General features: G+C 59.4%; 2 protein-coding genes across 4 annotated transcripts in view; one reads left to right on the top strand and one right to left on the bottom strand.

Moving 5' to 3' along the window:
• Positions 1-1,093: 1,093 nt before the first annotated feature.
• On the bottom strand, positions 1,094-3,243 carry LOC105000424 (chromosome unknown open reading frame, human C17orf89). The gene is made up of 3 exons (XM_010856307.1): positions 2,919-3,243; positions 2,645-2,755; positions 1,094-1,388 (listed from the first exon to the last, which is right to left on the bottom strand). The coding sequence occupies exons 1-3, from the start codon at positions 3,000-3,002 to the stop codon at positions 1,359-1,361; spliced, it is 225 nt and encodes a 74-aa protein (XP_010854609.1). The 5' UTR covers positions 3,003-3,243; the 3' UTR covers positions 1,094-1,358.
• A 94-nt stretch (positions 3,244-3,337) lies between these two features.
• ENTHD2 (ENTH domain containing 2) overlaps positions 3,338-8,562 on the top strand; it is an 11,213-nt gene continuing 5,988 nt past the window's right edge. For 2 of the 3 annotated variants that reach the window (XM_010856309.1, XM_010856310.1), the window contains exons 1-6: positions 3,338-3,410; positions 5,121-5,193; positions 5,520-5,611; positions 5,783-5,876; positions 8,258-8,325; positions 8,478-8,556. In XM_010856309.1, the coding sequence (XP_010854611.1) occupies positions 3,363-3,410; positions 5,121-5,193; positions 5,520-5,611; positions 5,783-5,876; positions 8,258-8,325; positions 8,478-8,556 (454 nt within the window). In that variant the 5' untranslated portion in view covers positions 3,338-3,362. The remainder of the gene's footprint in view (positions 3,411-5,120; positions 5,194-5,519; positions 5,612-5,782; positions 5,877-8,257; positions 8,326-8,477; positions 8,557-8,562) is intronic. The other variant, XM_010856308.1, reaches the window with a different exon arrangement.

Raw genomic sequence — 8,562 nt, 5'->3', positions numbered from 1 at the left:
GCCTCATCTGCCCCCATGAACTGGAATCTGAAAGGATGTTAGGAGCACTGGGTGGGACAGTTCTAGAAGCGACCAGAGCGCCTGTGCACAGCAGAGATGCCAGAAGCTCTAGCCAGCAGGCTGCCCAAGTGCAGAGAGCACAAAGGGTCAGAAAGAGGCCATCCTCAGGCAGGAGGCACCTGCTGGGTGTGCACGCTGCCTCAGCAGACAGGGAAGGGGCGGAATTCTCAGCAAGCCTGTTTCCCTGGCCCACTCCTCCCTCCTACCCTCAGCCAACCTGAGGGGCCATCACCTCTGGCCGGGATGGGGGTCATGTCAGTGATGTCTAGTCCTGAAATCCAGTGGTGACGGTGAAACATGACTGCCCAGCCAGCCAGTCTTTTAACAGTCCTAAAAAACCTTGAACGGCGTATGGCTCCCCTCCAAGGCTGCCCTGGGAACTGCATTTCACTGGGATGACAGCTGAGATAAGGGGTTTCAGCACTTTGTGGGGGAAGTGGAGGAGCCTTTACAAGAGGGAACAGCTCCAGGCCTCAGGGCACGGATGCTCTGGGACAGCAGGGCCTGGGTGAAGCCAGAGGACAATGTGACCTCCACACCTCGGGGAAGGAGGCTCTGGGATGACATGCCCAGCAGGCAGCACTCAGGATGCTGAAATCCTCCTGGGTCCCGCTGGGTCTCCCTGGAGCTCCAGCACGTGTGCTGCTGCGGCCTTACCGAAGCTCAGGATGAGGGGTGGGACCAGAGTGGGCAGGAGCCTGGCCAGGATGGACCTGGGCTCAGACTCCAGAGGCTGTGGAAGGGAGGGTGGGGCAACCCCGTGGAGCAAGTCTCACAGGCACCGGGTTCCTAAAACTGGACCCTCCCTGGGTTCTTCACCCCTTTGTCTGGAAGAGCAACCCCCACCTTTTTTTCTAAGTGAGGAAAAAACCCATCAGTATCAGGTTCCTACAGCTCGGACCTGTCCTTCACGGTGTCGCTGTTTTCTCTTTGGTCTGTGCTGTAACCTGGTAGTTACTTCTAGATGCTTCGCCAGACTCAGATGACATGCCTTTGGTGAGAATTCTTTAAAGAATGAGACTCGCAAGGCAGCTTGTTCACAGCCCATGCACTTATTCTGCAGATGACAAAACAAATTTTACAGTATCTGATCTGATCTTTACTGTGGGTTCACTGCATCTTATTCTCCCCAAATCCTTAGGTGTGCAAGGCTGGAAAACCCATTCCCCTCTGCTCATGCACGCCTAATGTGTTTCCAGTCCTTTTAGCCCCAAGAGCTTTCGAGGTTTTAGACGCTTGCTCCTTGAGGCCATCAGTGCCAGGCGCCCAGGGACGTGGATTGGAGCTTGTAGTCCTTCCTAACGGCCTCCTGTCAGGGTGTTCTTAGCCTGGAAGACAAAGGGCTGTGTCTGAATGGGTTGCTTTCAAGTTAGACATGGTTTCAAAGTTAAGAAAACTACCACACCAGAAGCCACCTCCTGGCAAATAAATGACAAAGAGCTTGGCCACGAGTGTGCAGCATGGGGCCAGGCTGGTTGGGGCGCTGGGGAGCCTGGAGCTGGGCTCAACGTGCTCTGTGGCCTCTCCCACCCCTGCCTGGCACTGTGCCACCAATGAGTCCCATTTAGTCCTCCCCCTTCTATAAAGGAATCTCTAGGTCAGAGATGCTGAAACACTTGCCCAGAGACGGGCTCCTCTCCTGCCTCCTCATGCACTCCCACAGAGCCTCAGGATGCAGGCAGAGTAGACAAAATGGCTTGTGTCTTTAAATGAGAAACCCCCAGGTTCCCTGTCCTGAACTTCCAGTGCCTGGGGCCTGTGGTTAGGTTGCCCTCAATGGAAAACAGCAGGAGAGGCAGCGACGCACTCCTGGGGGCAGGACAACATGACAGAGGCAAACGAGCGTAAGGAATCAGAGAGGACCAGATACCTGTGATCCTGACTAATAACCACAGGCGGTACGGAAAAGCCTGGTTTGGCCAGGAGTGTGTGATCTTTACTTTACATGTGAATCCTTCCAACCACTGACCACAGGATGAAGGTTTGTACCTCCCTGAGGGAGTGCTCTGAGTAAAGCAGGGAAGCTGCCAAGAGCCAGGAAGCAAGTCCAAGCGACAGGTGCATCTTGGATGAAACATGTCAGATCAGAGATTGGTGACAAGGGCGGAAGCCGCATATCCCCAGCCACAATGATTGCTAGGAAGGTGCAAGGGGTTCTTTGAGCCCTCCGGGAAATGAAATATGGCCCATGCATTCTCCATGCTGGAACATAGGGAAACTGCCTTGGATTCCCTAAATTCTGGTGAGCTGACCCAACTGCCCCCTCTCAGGTCCAGTACTCAGCACCAGCAGCTCTGGTGAACAGAACTGACTGGGCATCGTGGCCCACCCCAGACCCACCGAGTCGAGGGAACCCAGGATCTTGATATCTTGGGCACCAGCTCAAAACCTTGTGCTAGCCTCATTACAGGCAGCCTCCGTGGCGGCGGGGGTCGCGCCGGCTGGTGTGGGGCTGTGCCCCGTTGAAGCACCTGTTGGAGCCCAACATCGAACCCAGAAGAAAAGGAAGCCCGTTTCCCGAGCGGGTAACGTGGGTCCCCGCCCCCTAGGGTTCAACCCCCGGGCTAGGCTGGCGTTCACTTACCGCAGCAGCGAAGCAGCTCCGCAAAGCCTCGAACTCCTGCGCGCACAGATCCTTCTTCAAGCAGCCCCCCGGGGCAGTGGACGCCTGCACGCACCTGCCGTAGGCCGCGGCCTGGGGGCGGATGGAGACGGGCGAGGGTCGCCACAGTCCCCGCGCCCGCTGATTACCCGGGGCGGACCCCGCCGCCGCGGCTCCCGGGTCACCACTACCCGCCCCCCGCCAGCCCGCACCCTGCTCCGCGCGGCCCTTCCTGCCCCGCCTGACGACTGCGCACCTCGGCTCCACAGGCAGCTAGACACTCGGGGAAGGCGCGGAGGCGGCTTCGCACGCGACCCCACACAGCTCCGTTCCCCGACATGAGCGGCTCTTCCCGGCACCTGTGGGCGCCGCCATCTTAGGTCCGGCCTCTTCCGGCGCCCAACAGCCTGACAGGCAGGCACTTCCGCCCACAACCTTTCTTGCGCTTTGTCACTTGGTCAGGCTTAGCCCTCGCCTCTGCCTCTCCGGAAGCGCTCTCAGTCTTCCAGAGCCCTGCAGTTGGCTCGTTGTCGGTCGCTGTCCTTGGATTTTGTATTCGTTCACGCGCAAATTGTTCCCCGAAGTCGGCCTCAAGGCCCTCCTCACTCGAGTAATTGGCCCGCGGGGTCAGACTCACGCAGTGATTGGCGGGGGCCCGGGCCTGGCGGAGGCGGGGCGGGGCCGGAAGGTGTCCGGCACCATGGCGGCCATGCCGCCGCTGCGGGACCGCCTGAGCTTTCTGCACCGGGTGAGTGAGTGCTGGCGGCCCGGTCCCACCACGCGCCGCCTCCTGGCCTCGCCCCCGGCCCAGGCCGACCGCCTCCCTGGCTGCGCACTGGCCCCGCGGGATCCCCGCGCCCTCCTGCTGCTGCCAGGCTTGGCGTCCCCTTCGTCCCCCTCTGTCCCCTCCCACCTCTCCTCTCGCCTCTTTCCCTGTCTTTCGGCCGCTTCAACATCCCAGAACACTCTTCATCTCAAATCCTACCCTTCGGCCCCTCCCGAGGCTGGGGGACCCCACAGCCTTGGGGGGCGGCAGGTCAGGCCACCCCTGTGTCGGGTCCACTGGGAAGAGTGAGACCCCCTTGCACAAAATCCAAGTTTTTCTGTTTTCTTACCCAGCTTAAAGTAGCTTTTCAAAAAAAGAAACTGATCCCCCGAACTCTGGCCGAGATAACCAGACGCTGATTCGAGGAGCGGCAGAAAACCTTTTATTAAGTGGTCCAGTGGGGGAAGCCCTGAATTCCAGTTCAAATTGTGCGGAGAGGACTGGGCGTTTTCAGGACAGGACAGAAGGGTGGAGTTCAAGTGAAAAATGGCAGGCGTTTGGGCGGTTTTGGGGGGATACGGCTGCTGTGCTGATAACTGGTGGTTACAGAAGCTAAGATCCCATTGTACAGTGGGAACTGGGGGACAGACCTTGTCCCTCCTGGTGGTTATATTTCAAGGAGTGGCCTTCAGGTCCTTGAGAAAGACTCTCCCAGGTTGTAGGAGGTCTGGGTTCCTAATTGTAGAAAATGCTCCTGAAGTGTGCCTGAACCAGCCCAAAGTCCAGGGTCAAGAAAGGGAGGTTGCGGTCTGTCACCTGAAATAGGCCAGAATGAACAGTGAATTTTGGCACTATGAGCTTCCGCAGGCAGGCAGCGGGGGTGAGGGGGGTGCTGGGTTCACCCTCATGCTGCTGAGAGACCTGTCAGTTCTCTTCGAGCAGAGGTTTTGGTATGTGCCGAACATGCTATGGTCCTGCAGACCTTTCCAGCTTCCCTCTGGGTCTTGGTGGACAGATAGCGTAAGCAGCCTCTTGGAACATTCAGGCCAACGGTGCCTGTGGCCAGCACCTCAGAGACTGCACCTGAGGTCTCCTGTCCTGTCTACACTGAGGCTCATAGCCCCGAGATGTGCCGTGACGTGAAATGGGTGTTTCTGGTTTTTATCCCTAGAAATTGTACATCTTTGTGCTGAGTCAACTCAGTGTAAACACTTTTGTGCTGACAGATAAGTGTGAGACACACAGCTGAGTCGGTTCTTGTTTTGAGTTGTTTCTGTGGGATCCCTTCCTGGAAGTGGCGCTGTAGGTCTGTCAGGGTGAATGATTGTGTCACAGGGGCTCACCTGAGGAGTCTTTTTTTTTTTTTGCCAGTCTGTAAGTTGCTATACTAAAGGGGCTTTTAAGTTGTGTGGCTGTAGGCGTAGGGGCCTGGGGGGCCATGCTGAATCGTGACCTTTAGGGCCTGTCACCATGGAGACCACCACCCATTTCCTCTTCCCAGGCGTTCATCCTAGCCTCCAGAAGGGAGGCTTCTGCAGGCTCTCTGTGGCCAGTGGGACCATTGCTCTCCTCTTTGGGTCCCCTGACCCTGTGGCACGCCAACTATAAGCTGTGTGGAAACTGGGATCCCCAAGAATGAGGGCTCCTGTGGCCAGGACACTCACTGTGGGCTGGGCTCTTGCTCCCTTTCAGCTCCCGATTCTCCTGAAGGGAACGTCGGATGATGATGTCCCATGTCCGGGCTACCTGTTTGAGGAAATTGCCAGTATCCTTCCTTGTGGATACATCTGGGGGCCCTGTAGCCTCTCCTATCTCATCTTCCAGGGTCCTGGGCTTCTCCTGCCCTGAGGGGGCCCTGGCTCCTTTCCCATAGCGGCTAAGTGTGTGGGCTCTGAAAGTCACCTTACTGATGACTTGAGACTTAGACCCTAGAAGCCGGGTGTTCCTGAAACCAGGGTCTGGGGTAGGTGCCTGTGGTGGAGGGGGCCACACTGAGGAGTTTGATGGCAAGAAGGCCCAGCTTCTCTCCCTGGCCAGGGCATTGTGTGGCCCAGGGTTAGCTCACCCCTTCCCTAACCGAGCGCCTCCCAGAGATCTCCCACGAATCCCTGGGCAGCAGCCAGTGTCTCCTGGAGTACTTGCTGAACCGTCTGCACAGCGGATCTGGCCGCGTGAAGCTCAAGGTGAGTCCAAGTGGCTCCAGATGCCTGCCCGGGGGTTAGGTCAGGGCCCTGTCCTGCCCCTGGTGGTGAGGCTGGAGGGGAGGGATGAGCTGGGGGCATGGGGGGCTGTGTCGGGTGGGGCACCCTTCTGTGGACCCAGCTCTGCCCACCCCCCCATCCCTGCTGCCCCAGGTGCTGAAGATCCTGCTGCACCTGTGTGGTCACGGCTCCTCTTCCTTTCTGCTCATCCTGAAGCGCAACCCTGCCTTCATCCAGGAAGCTGCGGGTACTGGCCAGCACTGCCCACTGGAGGCATGGGGAGGAAGGTGGCCAGGGCAGGTCTCGGCCAGATCCCTTAACCCGAGGCCCTGCCTCCCTTCCCCATACCCATGCTCCCCACTCTGTGCTCCGTCCACACTGTTCTTCACTGCCAGCTCCTCCCTTCCCTCCCCTCTGTGTCAGCTCCTCCCCTCCTCCCGGCCAGGCCAGGCCAGCGAATTGCGTGGAATGGCTGGTGTCTGTCCGTGAGCTCTGCTGGGCCTTCGCGGCCTGGACCTTTCCTGTCTGTCCCTGCCTTGGGTTCCCTCTTCTCCCCAGGGCTGCTCCTCCAGACCCTAGGAAGCCCTCCGTTCTCGAAAGGGCTGGGAGGGTGGGGGACGGGACTAGTGAGGCTGTAGTGAGAGGTGGGGCCCTGGCCTGTGGGGATCCAGGTGACAGGTGGGTCTGGGGTCCCTCACCTGCCGTCCTCACCTGCCCCAGGCCAGAGGTGTTCATGTGTCTTGTTAACAAGAACTGGTGGGGGGACGTGGCCTGAGGTCTTCTTCTTGGGTGGGGAGAAATGAATAGGAAGGCCTTGGCCTTCAGGCCAGAACCCACCCCCCAAGCTGTCCCCGAGAGGGCAGTGCCACGGAGGAGACTGAGTCCTCCGGCCACCGCTTGCTTGTTGGAGACTCTTTAGTGTGCCCCACCCACCAGGTGCTTGGACTCATCCCCCACCCCTGCCGCCGCACCTTAAATCCACTGTCTTCCCTTTACTGCAGGTGCACTGAGGCCAGGCTAGGGCTGGGCTGCCTGTGGGCCCTGGGGTCCATGCAGGCGCCTTGGAGACAGGGAGTGGCCTTGGAGGGGGCGCAGACCCTTACTTGGCAGATGCCTAGAGGCGCCCAGGGTGCTGGGGGCGCACTCGTCACAACCCAGCTCCCTGGAGTTTGTGCACTGAAGCAGCATGGCTGGTTCATTCTCAGCAGCTGAAGGGTCAGAACGGGCCTGTCCCGCTGCACGGCTCACGTGGTTGTGGCCAGTGCTGGGCCTCACCTCTATTCTGGTCTCCGAAGAGGGCAGAGAAAGCAGAGGCGGACAGCCGACTGTGGTTCTGTATTAGCACCAACATCTCTCAAGCTCTGAGCACTGTCCCCAGAGGACGAGTGCCCAGATAGACAGGGCTGTGAGAGGAACTGATCCTGGAGGCGGGAGTGGGGGACACACAGAGGTTGGCCCAACTTTGGGGGCCTGGCGGGGGTCCCTATGACTCCCACAGGGAGGGTGGGAGCTGTGGCAGGACGGCGGGGAGGTACCCTGCCCTGGCTGGTCTCAGCACCCTAAGGCAGGATGAGCCAGCAAGGTTTAATGAGACATAAGCTTCCCAGGTTGGAGAAGGAAATGGCAACCCACCCAGTATTCTTGCCTGGAGAATCCCATGAACAGAGGAGCCTGGCAGGCCATGGTCCATAGTGTTGCAGAGAGTCAGACATGACTGAAGCGACTAAGCACGCGTGCAGGCACGCAAGCTTCCCAGGTGGTGCTGGTGGTAAAGAACCCGCCTGCCAGTGCAGGAGACGCTGGAGACACGGGTTTGATCCCTGGGTTGGGAAGATCTCCTGGAGGAGGGCGTGGCAACCCACTCCAGTATTCTTGCCTGAAAAATTCCACGGACAGAGAAGCCTACTCAGACACGACTGAGGGGACTTAGTGCACACAAGCTTATCTGATGGGCCACAGCTGGAGCTTTATGAGCAGGAGTCCTTTCCGGCTGTGATAAGGAACCTGAGTTATGGTCAGGCCCTTGGAAGCTCTTCAGCTGGACTAGAGCCTCCTCGGGCTTCCCTGATAGCTCAATTGGTAAAGAATCCACCTGCAATGAAGGAGACCCTGGTTCGATTCCTGGGTCGGGAAGATCCACTGGAGAAGGGATAGGCTACCCATTCCAGTATTCTTGGGCTTCCCTGGTGGCTCACCTGGTAAAGAATCTGCACTGCGGGAGACCTGGGTTCGATCCCTGCATTGAGAGCCTCCTCCGGTCGCCTCTGGGTGGAGATGGTGTTGAGGGGAGGCAGCGAGGCTGCTGTTGCAGAGGCTCAGGTGAGGGGCAGCCTTGGGCCGGGGAGTGGCCCTGGTGTTCTGGAGGTTGAGTTGCAGCCTCACGGCTGGGGGTTTGGGGGGTGTGGGCCAAGGGGTGCCGAGGGGCTGTGAGGGCACAGCCACCCAAGGCCTGGGGACGGCAGTGCATCTGTGCTTTAGGAAGCCCCGAGGCACTTGGTTGAGGGGGCTGAACTGGGGGCTTCAAGGGGGGCCAGAAAAGGCCAAGGCTCACCGCCTGCATCGGGTGTGGGCTTTGAGGCTGAGTGGTCGGCATTGCACAGCTCAACTCTGCTCCCATCTGTCGCGCAGTTTTCGCGGGGCCCCCGGATCCTCTCCACGGGAACAGCTTGTACCAGAAGGTGCGGGCGGCCGCCCAGGTGAGCCCAGGACCCAGGTCACTCCCTGCTCTCCCCGCCCAGCGCCCTGGCCCCACTCTCTGCAGGACAGAGCCCCTGAGTGGCCCTCAGGGGAGAAGGAAGGGTGGGGGGACCGTGGGCGTGCTGCACTGAGTGCCCTCTGCCTCGTCTAGGACTTGGGGGCTGCCTTGTACTCCGACGCCTTGTCACCTCCGCCTCCCTCCCAGCCTCCCAGGACCCTGCCTCCGGCAGGTACGC

This window comes from Bison bison, unplaced genomic scaffold (genome assembly GCF_000754665.1).
Source record: "Bison bison bison isolate TAMUID 2011002044 unplaced genomic scaffold, Bison_UMD1.0 scf7180017864371, whole genome shotgun sequence".
NCBI lineage: Eukaryota > Metazoa > Chordata > Mammalia > Artiodactyla > Bovidae > Bison > Bison bison.
The sequence above is the reverse complement of the archived record's forward strand: the minus strand, read 5'-3'. Positions and strand labels throughout refer to the sequence as shown.

Excerpts from the sequence above, each read along its gene's own strand:
- LOC105000424 (XM_010856307.1), bottom strand. The coding sequence starts at position 3,002 with ATGTCGGGGAACGGAGCTGTGTGGGGTCGCGTGCGAAGCCGCCTCCGC. Across the intron at positions 2,756-2,918 it reads TAGCTGCCTGTGGAGCCGAG|GCCGCGGCCTACGGCAGGTG; the intron begins GTGCGCAGTCGT and ends ATCCGCCCCCAG. Across the intron at positions 1,389-2,644 it reads GGAGCTGCTTCGCTGCTGCG|GCTAAGAACACCCTGACAGG; the intron begins GTAAGTGAACGC and ends TTTGTCTTCCAG.